The sequence below is a fragment of the Onychomys torridus genome, chromosome 7, assembly GCF_903995425.1.
Source record: "Onychomys torridus chromosome 7, mOncTor1.1, whole genome shotgun sequence".
Classification (NCBI taxonomy): domain Eukaryota; kingdom Metazoa; phylum Chordata; class Mammalia; order Rodentia; family Cricetidae; genus Onychomys; species Onychomys torridus.
The window spans coordinates 55,988,162-56,006,029 of NC_050449.1; the positions used below are offsets into that span (position 1 = coordinate 55,988,162).

General features: G+C 52.9%; 1 protein-coding gene across 3 annotated transcripts in view; it reads right to left on the reverse strand.

The window, feature by feature from the left end:
* Window positions 1–17,868, reverse strand: part of Coro2b (coronin 2B) — a 106,083-nt gene that overhangs the window by 85,557 nt on the left and 2,658 nt on the right. Inside the window, exon 1 of one of the 3 annotated variants that reach the window (XM_036192164.1) lies at window positions 3,059–3,266. The exons of 1 other annotated variant lie outside the window; for it this stretch is intronic. In XM_036192164.1, the coding sequence (XP_036048057.1) occupies window positions 3,059–3,094 (36 nt within the window). In that variant the 5' untranslated portion in view covers window positions 3,095–3,266. Of the gene's footprint in view, window positions 1–2,971; window positions 3,014–3,058; window positions 3,267–17,868 lie in introns of those variants that run through there. One more of the 3 variants, XM_036192163.1, reaches the window with a different exon arrangement.

The window sequence follows — 17,868 nt, forward strand, 5'->3', positions numbered from 1 at the left end:
GCCCTGCGCTCCCCAGGGCCTTTGTACACCGGGCTGTCTCCTCTGCCTCTGCCAACTGGTCACTGTCTTTCTCTTCTGAAAGATTTCCATCAGTGTCACCACCTGAAGCAAACCTCCTCTCCTCTGCTGCCCCTGCCTGCCCTGTCTTCCTCCCAGAATTCCTCATTGCAGTGTCTGGCAGTTGCCTGGTCACCCCAGCAGCCTCACTCCCACACTGCCCTTGACTGTGACCTTGCTGGCCACCACATTTATGTTTTAATTCCAGAGACTTACAAAAGGCAACGTTCAGGGGATACTGGATGGATGGGGTCCAGGACAGACAGGTCCCCAATCTGTGAGCCCCCACCGCATGCCAACCCACTTGCCCACAGTCCAGAAGCCAGGGCAGCAGCATCACCTTCAATGCAGCCGGGGCTGATGCAGACTCAGCACAGGTGCAGCGGTGGCTGCTAAGAGTGATCGAGCCCTAGGGGCGGGGGGTGGGGGTGCAGATCCGCAGAAGCCTCTGTTCTCTGCATAGATTTTCTGACTGCTCTGCTGGCTAGCCACCCCCACACTGCATGCCACCTTGTTCCTCTTGATGCAGACACACGCCCCAGGAATGCCACTGCCCCAAAGGGTAGCTGGGAGGTGTCCAGTCCCTTTTAATTAAAAATCAGCCAGCCAGCTTCCTCCCTCCTCATTCTTCTCTCTCTTTCTAGAAACCCACAATCAGCAGGGCAGTGGAAGGGAGGGGTGGCAGCGTGGAGAAATTGCTGGATCTGCATGTCTCCCATACATCCTGCTGCACCAGGCTGGGGATCTCAGGGGCTTTGGGCCTGGGAGCCCTGCAAGCTGAAGGTCACTGGGGCTTCCTTTAATCTCCCCTCCTTCTCCAGAGTCCTGATTTTAGGTCACCCTCTTCCGCTGGGGGCTATCATAGCTGCCAAGAGAGGCAGCAGAGCCTGTAGCGTCCCCAGGAACCATATCAACAGTCATGCTCCCAGGCTTAGGAGAAAGGAGATACTGGCAATTCCTTTCCCCAGCTGAATGAGCCCTGAGGGAGAGGGAGAGAGAGAGAGACCCACCGTAGAAGCTGTCACTCATGGCAAAGAAGTAGTGTGTCCTTTGGGAGGTGCAGGCCTAGGACCAGGCTGCAAGAGGACCCTGGGGCGTGAGTTAGCCAAGTATCATCCTAGAAGTAGGACTCTGAGAGGGCTACCCGGAGGAGGTGCCCAAGAGCCAAGGAATGCCACTCATTTCAGGAAGGAAAGTGCAGAAAAAGTAGTACTTAAGCTCTTAGAATTTGGAGTATTTGCCGGGCGGTGGTGGCACTCGCCTTTAATCCCAGCACTTGGGAGGCAGAGGCAGGCAGATCTCTGTGAGTTCGAGGCCAGCCTGGACTACCAAGTTAGTCCCAGGAAAGACAGAGACACCCTGTCATGAAAAACCATTTAAAAAAAAAAAAAAAAAGAATTTAGAGTGCTGTGTGTGTATATGTGTGCCTATGGACATATGCATGTGTGTGCAGGCAGGCAGGCATATGGGTGTGTGCACATGTATACATGGGCGAGTGCATTACATATGTGTGCAAATATGTATGTATACACATGCATACATGTATGCATGTGTGTTGTGTCTGCATATGCACGTGTACCGTTCACTTTAGATGAAGCGCTGTTTGTTTGTAGGTTGAAGAAATCTTTGGCAGCAGCCGTGGGATCAGCTAGAAGATTCTTCCTTCCACGCAGTACAAGGACATACCATGGGCCACTCACAGTCATCTCAGTGTCCTCCACCCAGCCCAGTGTCCCTTCTCAAGGGGGCCTGTCTCAGAAGCAGAGACAGCAAAAGCAGTTCACACAAAGAGACGGGCAAGGGACTCCCACCCCCAGCCAGTCTCCAAGGACGTAGTTCATTAGGACGCATCCTCTGTTACCATGGAGACCTGGGGCCCCCCAGAGCCTGGCTAATAGTCTCTGAATTCACTCAGGCCTGGAGCACAATTAGACAAGATGGATTTTTGAGTTGTGGCATAATGAGACCCGGATGTCCGGAAGGCATATGGCAATCTCCCAGGGGAGGCCTGAGCCTAAGAGGGCACACTGTTGTCCCAGGGTCACCAGGGCCTGCTTCTCTAGGACTGGGGAACTGAGTTGCCCTGAGGAGCACTTCTCCTTCAGAATTGTTCCAGGGCAGCCCTGCCTCAGTCTGGGCAAGAAGAATAAGGCCCATATTTATTCTAGATACTTCCCTTCCTGGGTAGAGGCTGTATTCTGTACCCTCTAGAACAGTGGTTCTCAACCCTTTCACAGGGGTTACATATAAGACATCCTGCATATCAGATATTTACATTATAATTCATAACAGTAGCAAAATTACAGTTATGAAGTAGCAACAAAAATAATCTTATGGCTGAGGGTCACCACAGCATGAGGAACTGTATTAAAGGGTCCCAGCTTTAGGAAGGTTGAGAACCGCTGCTCTAATTGAGCATGTACAGCACCAAGCAAAGAGGGAGCACCCCTGTGGAATCCCTTCCTCCTTGCCGCCGGCCTCAGAGCTCACTCTATGGAGGTAAAGGTAAGACACATTCTAATACAGCTATCTCACCCTGGCAGTGACGTAAGGCCAGAGCTCAGAGAAGAAGCAGCCTTTTGACCGGGTCATAAAAGACGAGATCAGGAGGCATCTCCAGTAGAAAGGAAGCAGAGATGGTCGGATGGAATGTGAAGAAGCTAGAAGAACAGCAGTCAATCGAAACAGCAGTTATGGAGGTGTGCATGACCAGAGAAAGAAGGTATTCAATGTCCAGGTGAGTGGTTTGGAAGAAGGTTGCTGGTGGAAGGTCTCTTCTCTACTTCCTGCTCCTGTAACCCAGCCAAGCCCTCTCTGGGGCACCCACAGCATGACTACCCTGACTTCCATCCCCACCAGCTCCTCTCAAAGAAAATCTCCCTTTCAGGTCCCAGCAACCCTCACAGGAACGTACTTCCTTCTGCAGAAGCGCCTCTTGGTCCTCGCTCATCTCCACAAAGATCTGTTTGTTCCTCCAGGTGCCTACCTCTCTGGCACTAACCTGTTGGCTTCTGGAAGGTGGAACGTCCCAGAGCATCACCTCTGGGCCATGCAGTATCAGAGGGGTAGGGTGGTTTGCCAAGGCTGCAGACCTCCAGCTCTCACGCCTCCCAGCTGGCAAGTTTGTGCCTGGTACATGGCCTACCACAATGGCTCTGACACTGACCAGCTGCCTCTGAGCTACCAAGAGCCGTGGGTCTGTCTCCCTGTGCTGACGGGGAATGGGGGTAGTTTTGCCCAAGCCCTCTTCTCTCTGCCCTGGTTTACCACAGTCACCCTGGTGATACTGCTGAGCTCCATGGCAACAGAATGGTTTGTTTGGTAGGGCTTTTCCCTTTCTTTCCTTCTGTGGTGGGAGGAGAGCAGCAACCAGGAGACATTATTGGCTACAGGCAGTGGTTCTGAGCGAGGCAATCATCATAAGACATGTGATCAAATCTGGAGCCATCTCAGCCTGCTATGTGACATTGACTATGTTACCAAGGCTCTCTGAGCCTCAGTGTGCCCCTCCGCAAGATAGATAGTGTGCACAGGCTGTGGGCAGGATGTTAGGAGAGCCAGGTGGAGGGCTTCCACATAGGCTGGGGCAGGATAGAAAATGAGGATACCTCTGTGCTTCTCACTCCACACTTGGCTCTCCTGACAGATTTAAATCTCACAGCATCTCCACCACCTGAGTCCCCAAACCAGGCCAGCCCAGAAAAGCTGTGCCCAGAGGCCTGGCAAGCAGTGAATTCTTTCTTCTTGTCTCGTCTCCTTGACCAAGATCTCTGTGACTTAATTGCTCTTTGCTTTACTCAATTTGAACCAACCAGAGCTCCAATTCCCCACAGGGAAGGAAGATAGAGAGAGAGTGAGCTGCTTCTGCTCAAAAACACTAATGAGCAGAGAGGCTGGAAGGCAAGGGAAGGCAACCCTGAGGACGTCCTGAGCCATCCTGAGCATAACTGGCCCAGCAGGAACACATAGCCCAGTTTGAAGAATCCTCGGGAGAGGAGAGGAGAGGTAACAGGTGAAGCTACTGACTGGATCCATGGCCAGCAGGTCTGGGCAAGTGATGCCAGGATCCTCAAATGTTTGGGGATACCCTGCGTGTCACTTGGTAGAGTCCTTAGTCCTACTCAGGCACCAACATTCAGGCATCTCTGATTGCATCTCTTTCCACACCTGTGCCCTGGCTTAGACCCTCATAGTTCATCATGGCTGCTGGGTAACCACAGCTGCCTCCGACTTATCTCCCACCCACCAGCCCTCCCCACAGCTCTCAGTCAGTAGCCAGAGGCAGAGAATGCTTCCTCCTCAGCCTCCCTTCTGACCCCTGCTTCTGGTACTGCCCCCAGGGGCTGTGTTTTGTCTGTGGCAGGCAGGTTCTTCCCAGCTGGCCGCTCTCAGCTAGAGAGTCTTCAGATTTCCCATGCTCCACCCTTCTCTCCACTTGACTCAGCGTGGCTGCTCGGTCATTCCGGCCCTTGCCCGGCTGCGTTAATGTCATTTACTTCCAACCGATGGGATGTTTATTTGTGCTCTGCACAGCCTCCCCACCCTCCTGAGCCAGTCCTTGAGGGCAGGGACCTTTTCTGTTTTGATCACCGTGTGGATGTGTCCCATTTTCTAGAACATTTGCTGGTCCAACACGCCCTTAGTGAGGAATGCTGTGGACTCCACTGGACTGCTTGATTGCATCGTTTCCCTTTGCGACCGTGGGATGATGCACAGCTGGACAGGCCTGCACTACCTCCCACTGAGCCACCACCAGACTTCCATCTTCCCAGCCACCAGGGCTCCTCACTCATATTCATGTTCAAGAATGTGCCTCCCCTGTTCCAGAGCCTGAGCAGCTCTGTGGGTCCCCTCAGTCCTTGGGATTCCTGCTCAGTCCTCATTCACACACTTCCTCAAATTTGTCTGCCTACTTGCTTCCCAGAGTTCTGCTTCCTTGAAAGCTGGGCAAGTCTATCTCCTCTGTGTCCTCCAAGGCAGAGCAATAGATGGCATATAGCAAGTGCTTACTGGGTGAAGGTTTGTGTATAGTCTTGATTGCTCTGAGGAAACTAACTGTGATTAACTATACCAGGCACAAAATCCACCCTGGGACCAGGGGCAGCAGGCTGGTCATGAGGCTGAGAATGGAACTTCAGCCCAGGAGGGTCCCAGAGACACCTGATACAGTGTCCTAGGGCAAACAGAGGCAGCTCTGGATCCCCTTCTCATGAGTGCCAGTTGAGCTGACTCTGCTACACAGGCTGGCACGGAGCCCCAGGCTTTCACGTCTGAAGTCCACGTACTGTCGGGAGGAACTGCTACCTTGCTCCTTGGTGCCTGCAACTCCCCAAGGGATGTAAACCGGACAACGAATCCCCTTCCTGGGAGGAAATCCTGCGGGCGTTCTCAGGGACAAGGGACATGCAGGTCTAGCTAAAGGAAGAAGGGGCCTTTTGTCCCAGCTGCTGAGGGAGGGTAGTGCCTGTGTCAAGGGGGCACACCCTCTGTCCTGACCCCATAGACTCACCTGGGTTGGGGACTTCTCAGTCAGCCGTTTCTTTGGCTTTAAATCTTGCATAGTGGTACCTTGGCACAGTGCAACAATTCTATGTGCCTGGCTACACGAGAATCCTTCTGACCCTCCAAACACTCTCGAGGAGCAGACAGGACTGAATTGATCACTCCCTCCTTCTAAAATTGGAAATAAAGGCCCAGAGAGGTTAAATAAGTTGCCCATGGTCGCTCAGCATAGTAGAGGTAGAGCTCAGGACAGAAGGCAGGCTAAGGTTTCAGTTACTGTTTGAAGTTGGCAGGAAAGGCTTTCTGAAGCCTGGATGGAGTCAGGAAGGATGAGAGGCCTCTTCAGAATTCTCTCTCCTCCTCAGAATTCTCACTCCTCCTTCCTGCAAAAGCTTGAGCTCTGCCAGGCTTAAAACCCAGACCAATCCCACCAGTGCTCACTGAGACACCGGAAGCCGCCTTTCCCTGTGGCTTCTGCCCTGGAGGATGTGTTCAATAAACATAGCTACTTTCTCATCTTCCTGTAAACATTTCAGGCAACACAAACAAACAGACCTGCTTTTGATCTACTGCTGCTAGCTAGAAACAGGGGTCTCTCCCACGCAGAGCTCCCCAACCCCAGCACTCCAGAGCCCCCAGGGTAGTGGGGGGGGGAGACAGGGGATGGCAGGAAACAGCCCTTCCTGCTGAGGCTGCTCATGGGGATGTAACCTGCAGAGAGCTGGAATCTAGAGTTCAGTTCTTGTCAGAAGCAACGCTCCCCACTGCCTGCCAGGAGGCCTTAGTCTGCTCTGTGTCTGCTGTTCTTGAGGATACTTCAGTCACCACTGCAGGGATGCCAGGATCTCCCACAGAAAGGCACCACCCACAGGAGAATCGAACCCTGAACTATGAGGAAACTCAGACTCTCCGAGGGTGCCTTGCACCAGTCCCTTTTGTTTATTTATCCCAACTTTCTGTGGGGCACATTATTCTTGGATCTGGAATATTCGGTAGCTCCTGTTGCCAATGGGATTCTGATTTTCAGATGGTCGTTTCCTGTGCTCTCATCCAGCCCTACCCTGCCTCCCAAGCTCAGGGCTCTTTGCTCCACACTCTCTGGAGGCCGAGATCCCCCTTTATAGCTTCCCACTTACTCAGACCAGTCCTTTCCTTTCCAACAGACTTCTGCCTGTTTGTATTTTCTCTGTCCATTGGCTCAGAAGTGCCACTGTCACCTCCAACAAGCCTTACTTGATCACCATCCTGCATTGCCTTGCCCCTCTCCTCTCCCCATTGTGGCTCTGGCCACTATCCAGAAACCACTTCTATGGCACTCCCCTTCATCACATTGTCCCTAGAGAGCCAACTGCAGCTCCTGTGTCACCGGCTGTCTGTGGGCCACTGCTAGGTCTGGAAGGGATCTCTAGGAAGCACACTGCCACCCAGGCCACCTCCCTGAAATCCCTCAGATGCCAAGTTGGGAGGACCAACTAATGAACTGTGTTGCAGAACTCTGAGTAACTTCGAGCTGATCACTGGAGAACAGAGAATCAGCACCATCCAGGGTGCAGATCCACAAGCCAGCCCCAGAGGCAGGGGTCAGACGGGGCCAGATGAGCCCCAGGCGGGACTGAATTCACCACCAGTGGCAATAGAGAGCCACTGTGGGTTCTGCATTCCTAAGGTCCCAGTGCAGACCCCAGACCTACCCCCCTGATCCCCCAGATCTGGGCTCTCTGGAACACAAAGCCGCATCCTTAGAGTGGGTTGGTTTCTGAGAGTCAGAGAGTCTCCTCCTCCTCCTCCTCCTCCTCCTCCTTCTGCCTATGCCTTTACACATTTTATATGTAATACACACACACACACACACACACACACACACACACACACACACACACATACACACACACAGCATGCCCTGGTGCACAACCCCTAAGTGTGTAGAGTGATGGAGTAGTGGATGTTTATGCACATGTACATTCATGTCAACCACTGTCCATCTAGAAGGTTCTTGTACAGGACCTCACACTCCCAGATACCACTGAAAGTGGGAAAAATCTCACCAGAGAAGAGCTCTGTTGCTGAATGAAGGCAGATAGGCACAGCTAGGCAAGGCCCTGGCTGGGAAGATACCCTTCCCATGTGTCCTGGGCACCAGGGTACCAATCATACAGCAATAAACCTAGAACTCAAGAGATGAATACCTTTTCTCAGGCCACTGGGCAGGTGGGGGACAGGACACAAACTCCGCCTCTCTGCCTGAAGTCTCCTGCGGTCCTCCCTGAAGGAGGAAGGATGAGGTGTGTGCACGTTGGAGAATACGCTGGGAAAGAGATGCAGGTTTCAGGGTCTGGGAACTCGGGGAGGAGAGAAGGGTAAGCAGAGGTCACAGTGGGACAGCTGCAGGGCTCTAGTCACTCCTGAATCCTCGGACAGCTGAGGAAACCGAGTCTCAGCAGGAGGGACCAACCAAGGTCACATCAAAAGTAAAGGTCAGGATTTGGGCAGAATCCCCAGGTCCCACACAGCCTTGTCACTGTGCTCTGGCTATGTCTTTCTGGAAGGAGATGAGCCTTACCCAGCTTCCTCTCCATCTATCATTCTGAAGTCTAGGATGAAGGGCAGGGCAGTGTCATGGAGTGGCCTGCTAGGAGCTGTCCTTCGGAAATGGGTAGGTGCTGCAAGTGTCTGCTCATTCTCTGTCTCCAGGCCAACACAGGTAGAGGCAGGCCCTCCAAAAGTGCAAACAGGGCCATGGTTTACTTCCCTTAAACTCTCTGTAAGGCTCAGAATCCAGAGTCCCGTGGCTCCTCCTTGCCTCTCTGCCATGGCTCATCCTCTCTGCTCGGTAGCTGCCAGCTCCTGTCTGGCCCACAGCGAACTAAATTTGTAACGCTCCCACACTGTTGCTCACACACCCCCATCTGGAATGTCTCCTGGCCCCTCACCCGTCCTCACCTGAGCATCCTTGAAGGCAGAGCCAGGCTGCTTCCTCCAGATACTGTTCCACCTTTCCAGTCCACTCCTAAGGGCACCATAAGTCCGAGCAGACATCTCTCTCACTGTTCTCTATGCCCTGCCTGGCATCCTCTTCCCTAGCACCCCTGCATCCATGAGTTCTTATGAGTGCCCTGGACACTTTGGTTCAACCCTGTATGTACCCCAGGCAGCCGAGGGTCTAGCTCACAAATCTTCACAAGTGTGTTCTGAGTGACTCTGGGGTCTCTCTATGTTTGCACAGGGGGCAAGGGGTAGGAAGGTGGCCAGTTCAGAGCTGGCCGGAGAAGCTGGCTATGCCCTTCCCCTCCTTCCCTTCCCTTCCTTTCCCTTTCCTTTCCTTCCCTTCCCTTCCCTTCCCTTCCCTTCCCTTCCCTTCCCTTCCCTTCCCTTCCCTTCCCTCCCCTCTCTCCCCTCCCCGCTTCAGAACTGGAGCTCACCTTGCCTCACTTTCCCTTCAAGAACCTCTCCTGACTTTTCAGTACTTCAGGACCTTGTTCCGGAGGCCAGGCCCAGGAAACGAGAACTGCTGAGTGGTTGTTAGTCCTCCAAAGGACTTACAACATCTAAACACCCAAAGGGGTCCTGGGAGGTAGCTCAGTTGATACAATGCTTGCCTGGCATGAACAAGGCTCTGGGTTCGAGCCTCAGAACTTCATTGAAACAACAACAACAACAAAAATAAAGACACTGCATGGTGATGCACACCTATGATCCCAGTGCTGGGAAGGTGAAGGCATGCAGGTAAGAAGTTCAAGGTTATCCTAGGGATGTATAGTAAATTCAAGGCTAACTTGGGCTGCATGAAACCCTGTCTGAAAACAACAAAAACTCAAGGCCCCAAAGGGACTGAAGTCTAACGCAGGTCTAAGCTGGAGGCTTGGGAAGGCACATCCAGGGTATCATCCATTATCTACCGTCCACAGCCAGGCCATGGTTTTCAATGCTCCTGTAGACACTTGGTACTATGCATCCCAGGGTTGATTCCTTCTACCCTCCCCTGCTATGTGAGCCAGGGTGTTCGTAGTTTTAGGCACCTTCCTGGAGACTCAGTTTCCCCAGTTGAAAACTGTGGATCGCTGCAGAGCTGTGGGGTGCATGAGGTAGCGGCCATGTAGTGCACAGCAGAGGGGCAGGCTGGGAGGACCCTTCTTCCCACTCCTTTACCTAAAGCCAAGGCCCACACAGTCCCAGCTCCAGGCCGCTCCAGCAAGATGGCCCTCCCTGGCCACAGGGGTCGCTTTGTTCACTGCTTTTGAGAACCCATTCCTTCCCCTCCCCCACCTTCTCTTTCTCTCCCTCAAGCCAGAGTTTCAGCCACGACTTGGCTGAGAATCTCCTCTGGCTGGTGATAGGGGCTGGCCAGAGGAGAGCTCTTAGCAACCCAGGCTCCCAACCCAGGGCCTCAGCGATAAAAGGAGAGAGAGCTGGCCAGAGCCCAGCGTGCCAGGAAGAGGCTTCCAGCAGGGACAGCAGAGGCCACAGTGACAGCCTGGCATGTAGAGCTGGCAGCTGCCAGCCCCCCATAATCCCAGCTCCTCCTATCTCTGCTACTGCCAGAACCAGGCCTCAAGACAGAGCACTCTTGGCTGGTCCCCCGGGGAACCAAGCCTCTCCACTCAGGGCCCACCCCCGCCTCCAATCCAGACTAAGTTCTCTAAGTTTCAAGATTCTGGAACTTTCCACCTTCAACCTTTCAATCAGTCCTTGAACTGTTAGTATCAGGCAAGTACAAGAAGCTGAGAAACTCCTGCTTAACTGCAGCTGACTCATTTGGGGGACAGGGACCCTGATCCCACAGAGCTAGATCCTCCCCAGGCCCCCCCTGAGGCAGAGCTTCTGGGCGGCAGGGGCGGAACATATCCCTATTCATCTTCAGTGCCCCTCTGGCTCCTGCGGACCCTGGGTCTCTGACAGTGAGAGCTGAGCCCCAGCAGCAGCAGCCGTTAGCCGGTGTCTTGGGTTTGCTCAAATCTTGTTCCAGAGATTCTCATGTACCCTTGCTAAAGTGCATGGCTCTTGGACAGATGTCATGAGAGGAACCAAAAGGGATAAGCCTGGAGCCTCAACAGACTCACAGTTAAGTCGGGGAGCCAGAGCAAATACTCAGAAATCATCAAGCGGCTAGGGATGTAGTCCAGTGTGAGGAGAACTTGCCTAGCATTCATGAAGATCCCGGTTCAGTTACCAGCACTGTGTAAGCCGGGGTGGGAGTGGATGCCAGTAATCCTAACAGTCAGGAAGTAGAGGCAGAAGAATCAGGAGTTCAAAGTCCCCCCTTGCTACACAGTGAGTTTGAGGCTAACCCTGAAACCATGTCTGAAAAAAAGAAAGGAAGGAAGGAAAAAAGGAAGGAAGGAAGGAAGGAAGGAAGGAAGGAAGGAAGGAAGAAAGGAAGAAAAGAAAAGAAAAAGAAGAGCTAATAGCACACAGCACATGTGTGGGGCTCTACCTGGTGCCTGGGATACTGGAGTCTTAGAGTTCTAAGAGCTAAGAAATTAATGTGCCCCAGGACCCCAAAAGAAAGGGCTAGCTTAGGTCCCAAAGTAACCTCAATCTATAATAACTTGGGTCTGTTCCCAGAGGCCATCATGAGTATAACAGGAAGCTAGACATGGGATCTTTAGAAAACAAATGGCTGACAAAGTTATCAGACGACTCTTCAGGTCTGCAGAAATCCTCTTCCCCACAAGCCCTACTTTCCTCGCTGGGGATTTCTGCAAAGCGGCCTTTCCTGTGGTCAGCAGAGAGACATGAACAGAAGACCCAAGAGTGGGGTTCTTCTGTCCCCTTCCTTCCCGATAGCTTTCCCAGGCCCTGGCAATCCCACCAGCTTCCAGATCCCAAAGCTGTGAGTTCAGAAATGAAAGTCAAGACATTTAAGTGGCTTGATGCAGGGGCCTCAAGCCAGCAAGGGTATTCCTTCTCAGGAACCCCAAGACAAAGCAGGCCAGCACTCCAGGGGCCAGGGTGTATCTGCAGCAAGGATCCTGTTCATCTGATGGTGACCTGCAGTGATGGGCCCATCTGGGACCTTCCCCTTCCATGGGGAGCTTAGCTCCCTGGAAGTGAGATGCCACACCAGGGTTTCAGTGCTTTATCTGCTTTTTGTTTGTTTGTTTGTTTTTTAATTAAAGCAACATACCAGTGTGTGTGTGTGTGTGTGTGTGTGTGTGTGTGTGTGTGCGTGTGTATGTGTGCACACGTGCACGCGCCAAACCTGAAACATCAATTAGGCTAGACTGGCTGGCCAACAAGCCCCAGATGCTCCCATCTCTCTCTGTCTGCCCAGTCCTGGGATCACAGCCCATGTAACCACGCCTGGTTTTTTTGCATGGGTGCTGGGATCCAAACTCAGGCCCTCATGTTTATGCAAACACTTTGCTGCCCAAACCATCTCTCCACAGACCCAGAACACAGTCGTTTTACAGGCATTTTGTGGGTCCCAAGCAGATTGAAACAGCACCCATCGACCAAACAGGGAGAAAGAACAGCAACTTCTCATCTACATGGAGCAGAACAGGAACTGTTTGGAAGAGCTTCCTTTCCGCCCACAGACTATGAATCAGTTCTGGTCAGGACTGCAGTAGGGGAGCCAGGAGCAAGCTATGGAGGGAGACTGTCTAGCTCTGCAGACTGTGAGCTACTGGCATGGACGGAGGAGGAACAAGGAGAAGAGCACAACAGGTCATCTCTTTCTGTGACATCTGCAAAGCACCCAATGTCCACGTGACTTACATGTTACAGTGGGAGAGGCTACCGTAAAAGGACGGCGCTTAGAGATGGAGGACCTAGGCCAGCACCTCACGGTAAAGAACAGAAACAAAGACAAGGCCTGGGTCTTCAGTCTCAAGCTCTCTTTTCTCGCCGTGTTCCGGGCTCCGTGTGGCCTTGCCTGACAGTAGAGAGACTAAAGGCCCTGGAGTCGGGCTGAGCCAAGGACTTGCTGTATGTCTTAGCTCTCTCCTCACTGGCCTCAGTCTCTGTGACTTCAGGAAGAGTACTGATAGCAGCACAGACCGCAGAGATTTCCATACAGATTAATAATCTAAGAATGGAAGGTAATCATTTGGCAGTGCTAGGGGTAGAGCCCAGGTCCTGCCATTGCTGGGCAAGTGCTCCATCAGTGAGCCAAACCCTCAGCCCCTCTAAAAATACTTTCAGTGTGGGCGGGGGTGATAATTCAGTCAGGAAGATGCTGGCCTTGCAAGCAGGAAGTCTTGGGTTGGATCCCAGTGTGGTGGCACACGGTTGTAATCCTAGGGCTCAGGAGGCAGAGGTGGGAGGGTCACTAAGCCAGCCAGACTTCAAATCAGTGAACTCCAGGCCGGTCTTCCATGTGCATGTGTTTTTTCTCTCTTTCTTTCTCTCTTACACACACACACACACACACACACACACACACACACACACACACATCACACACTTGACATAGCCTAGGGGAGTGTTAGCTACCTCCCTTCCTTTTGCTGTCCCCTCTGTGCGTCCCTTGGAGACAGGAATCTCCACCTGGAGAAAGGCTGAGACCTGCTTCCTTACACAGCAGGGACAGACAGGACCATTCCTAACCCCCAAATGTTTCTGTGGGGTTCACAGGTTCAGGGAGCTTGACCCTACGATCCTAGGCTCCCTCGGAGTTAACTCTGAGCCTGGAACCCCTGGAACCTTCCTCAGTGGGAACGCCCTTTTGTCTTTGTCTCTGTGTGGCCAGAGCTTCCTGGGCATGAGCCGTGGTCCTCACAGGCCCCCGTGGAGTTAAGCCTGTGGCATGTGTGCTGTCTTTAGCCCTTATCTTCCTGATGCTCCAGGTGTGTAGATGGCCAACCGCAGAGCAGTGGCCTTCGAACACCTGCATGTATATCTCCACAGGCCCACTTTAAAGTCCCAGGCCCATCTAGATAACAAGAAAAGCTGAACGAACACAAATTGTCATGATTGATCTTTCTGGAGATGGAAGGCAGGGAGCTCTCTGCCAAAGCCAACTTGCCCTTTTTTCCAGAGCTCATCTGGAAACAAATGATCTCACTTTGCAGCCTGGGTCCAGCATGACCATTGCCCTCCTTGAAGTCCAGGAAGGCTCTAGGGACAGAGCCAGAGTGACTGACCATGCCATGTCCACATCCCCTGGCCAGGTTGGGGCCTCTCTCCCATTGTCAACTCTTGGGCCAAGGGAGAGAAGGAAGCCATGGGTAGGAGGCCCACATCTGGATGGCCTCCATTCTGCCTGATTGCACCACCTTCTGCAGGTCACTTGGAGTGAGTGCTGGATTTTTCATCTGTAAAGTGAAGATAAGAAGAGCATTGTGCTGCATGGCATCCTGAGGATTACGTGAGCTGATGCCCATATTCCACATTCCTCTCTGTGGTACACGGGCAAAGTCACCAGTGATATTAGAGTTCAATTCCAGACATTTGCCCATCCTGACCCTGTGCCTCTCACCTACCCCTAGGCGACCCGTTTCACCTGCTACCTCCTCTTCATTCTTCTTAGCACAGCTCACGTTACTTCCTGACCCCTACCAGAGGCAGCAGGGCAGAATGGAGGCCGCTCCAGAGCCCCTGAAGCTGCTGATTTCACAGCCCCCAGGATGCATGTTAATTGACTTCCTGCCTTCTGTATTAACACTCACTGCCAGGCATGTGGTAAGTGCTTCACATGGACAGGCTCCCTTGGAATTAGTAATAATAATAATCCTTGTAAGTATTCCTGTTATCAAAAACCACTACTAGATGAGGGAGCATATCCAGAGAGCTTAGGTAGTTTGCCCAAGAACACAGAGCAAGTACATGAGAGAGACCATCTATCTGACCTCAAAGCCTGCCTTCTCCTCCATGCCAGTGGCACCCCTCATCAGCAGGAACCTCTTGGAAATCAAGGCTACCTCTGGATGGATCTGTAGGTCTGGACCAAAGTCTGCATTCTTGGTGTCAGGGGAATAGAGGTGAATCTTCAGATGTCACTCGCTGTTATGACAGACACCATGTGCTGGACAAGATTCCCTCTGTCCTTAGAACAGACATACACCCACTCCCAGTTCTGCAAGGTCTATATGTTCCCATGTGCCCAGGACGTATACTGGTCCCACTGTGACGATGGTGAAAGGTGAAGGGGCTATGAAGATGAGATTGGAAAGGAGGCTGAGTTTCCAAGCCAGATGTGGGCTGCGGCTGCCTCTGACCTACATCAGCTCTGTGACTAGGGTGTGGTGACCTCTCCACCCTCAAGGCTCTGTTTGCTCATCCTTTAAACCAAGGGGACTCTCCGGGTGCAGATGGTCTAAGGATTCAGGGCAGTGGCGCACACAAACACTCTGTAAACCAAGCCCCCAGCAGACCCTCAGTGCCTTAATTAATTAGAAGGACCAGGCCAGAAACTGATTACCAAGTCCCCCCAGGGGCCTCCGCAGGGGTGAGAGAAAGAAGGAAGTGGCAGCTCCCCTCCCCCACTCTTTCATGCCCCTGAGCAGCTGGTGCCACTGCAGACCTACAAAGGGAGGCTCATTCTAAACAGCTCCTTCTCATGTGGCAGCCACTGGCTTTGCATCTGCCCTGTCCTGGCAGGGTCTGCCTGCCCTGTGCCAGCTGCTCCCAGCTGCCCTGGCTCCAGGCTGCTCTGGAGCTGGGGCCTGGGTCCCCAGAGGCTACCTAGTAAGCTCAGGACTCTACAGAAGGGGGAAGGCGCAGGGCTGGGCACACAGGGAATCTGCACATTCCCTCATCTTCTGGACAGCCGACCAGCTCTGTGGGCCAGGCAGATGCAAATCAGCCCCTGGCTGCCCCGGTGCCAGGAGCCGAGACTCCGCTGGCAGTGGTGGCTGCCGCGGTGCCGGCTGGGGCTGTGTCTGCTCCAGTTAGCTGGGCCTGCCCAAGAGCAGTGGAAAAACTCACTCCATCCCTGAGACTCCAGGGCTGATGCTGCCAGGCCAGGGGTCCTGCCAGCAGCCATGCTCCTAACTGGCATAGCTCAGGCCTGCACTGGCTTCACAGCCCTTCCCGGACATCTCTCAGAGTGACCACAGGTACCTAGGGCAAGGCCTCCTGTCAGAGAACACAGGGCTTCTGGATCTAGCAGGAAAAAGATCTAATGGCTTTTCTAGAGAATGGGCTTTACCACCCTGTGGCAGAGATGGGAAGGAAGAAGGAAGGAAGGAAAGGAAGGAGCCTGCATCTATTGAGTGCGTAGAGCATGCAGGCAAGATTGACTGCTCCTGACTGCTACCCACGCAGCCTTGAGATCTAACTTGGGGCTCTTGTCACACACATCTCTTCTATCTCTGCTCCTCTGAGGTCCTGGAGGGCAGGGGCTTGTGTTTTTTGTGTCCCTAGTAACTAGCCATGGCCTGGTCCAGGTAGGTATTCTGAGGATGAGGGCTGAGTACATACTGAATGGTTGAGCCACACACCTTCCTGAGGAACACCAGAGTACCAGAAACCTGGAAGCAGGGCACAGGCCAGAGGAGGCAGGAGGGCCTGTGGGATGGAGAGCTGGGTCTTCTCTGACACTTCAGCCCACCCCCCTTTCCCATTCGGAAGTAGGCAAAAGAGAGGAATTAGGAATGGGCTGCTGGGACCCAGGCCATCCCGACAGTGAGACTCCATCATTACTTTGGTGCGTGCATTCTCTCTCTCTCTCTCTCTCTCTCTCTCTCTCTCTCTCTCTCACACACACACACACACACACACACACACACACACACACACACGAAGAGGAGGAGGAGATGGTCTAGCAGAGAGAAATCCAGACTCCAGCAACACAGACACGGAAAGCTGAGTGGGGAGGGTGACTAGAATTCAGCTGAACACTTCCATTCAGGCTGTCTGAGGTCCCCTTTGCAGAGTAACTCCACAAGGAGAGAGGCCATTCAGAATCTGAAAGACCAGCTTTCAGCCCTCCAGCCCTGGGCTGGCCAATGGCTGGAGCAGGTCATGACCTGTGCTCCCAGCATCTTAGGTCCCTCATTTTCCAAGGGAAAGCGTAGGATGTTTGACATCTCCAACATTTTGCTTTCCTCTGGTGGCTTCACAGATGCCCAGGAGGCATCTGATCTTTGCCAAACTCTTGTTTGGTGGGAAGGGTAATGCCATCCTTGGCCCCTTCCCTTTCAGTGAAAGGCAGGGGCTCCTGTAAACAGGCTGAGGCTCCGATTAAGGCAGAGGGAGAAGGCTGGCTTACAAAGAAGGGCATAGGCATGGTTACAGTGTTAGCCCCTTTCCTGGAATCACTGTTCAGATAGAAGGTGGCCGCCGTAGAGAGTGGCCTCTACTCAGATGCTCACCTCTAGGTTCTGCTCCTGTACAGCTGGTTCCTGCCATGTGGGGTACACTGTGATCTCCAAGTTAGCCTCAGAGCCTGAAGACATTAAGAAGACAAGCCTCTACCTCTACACAGCATATAGAATGGACAAGCCCAGCCAGTGTAAGGGATCTATCTCTTCCTGGACTCACAAGCTCCAAGAGATCAGGCTAGAGGGACGGATCAGTGAAATGCCTACATGCGGTGCACAGACTTTTCTTCCAGCCCACGAACTTGTACTTTGCACACGATTCTGGTTCCTTTTATGCTCCGATCTTCCATCTGACAGCAGTTCAGATGTTGTAAGGTTGGGGAGCGACACCTGCACAAGCGTGTGTCAGGGACTGAATCGAGGTAGATCACTAGGAAATCAGGTGGGAAAACCTGAGCTGGAGCGTGGTCTGGAGCTCCTGTCACCAGGAAGCAGCCTCTGGGCTCTCCCTGGAGGGCTTGCTTTGTAGAGACACTAGCAGAGGCATGGCCTTGACCCAGTGTCTACAGGCTGGGAAGCTGCATCTGGTCCTTCCCTCTACTGCATTTCTGACCTCCCGCTTCCATAAAAGAATTAGGTAGCTTGCTAAAACACATCCAACAGAGCTGAGCATCATGTCAAAGATGTCCTAACATGCCACCAGCATAGAAGGTCACAGCATGACCATGTCACTGTTGGCATAGGCGTCAATTAGGGCAGGCATCCCTCCACAGATCCCTAGACTTTAGATATAGTGGCTTCCCACAAGGAAAGGGCTGGGGACATCAGAATGACAGAGTGGTAAGTGGGAAACTGAGGTTGAGCTCCAGGAAGGAAGTGCCGCTGACAGTCTAGCGACTTACTGCTTGCTTTTGCCCTGTCTACTTGCCAGGTCCTTCTGAGGGCTCAGAGCCTGTGACCTCCACCAAGCACTGACCCAGAGGGCTCTAGCAGGGGACCTACAGGGACACCATGACTCTTTACCTGGAGCAGGGTGACCAGGGGATCATCTCTTGTCACTCTCTCCTCTGCAGTGATCCCATCTCCCACATTCTTTATTGGATTC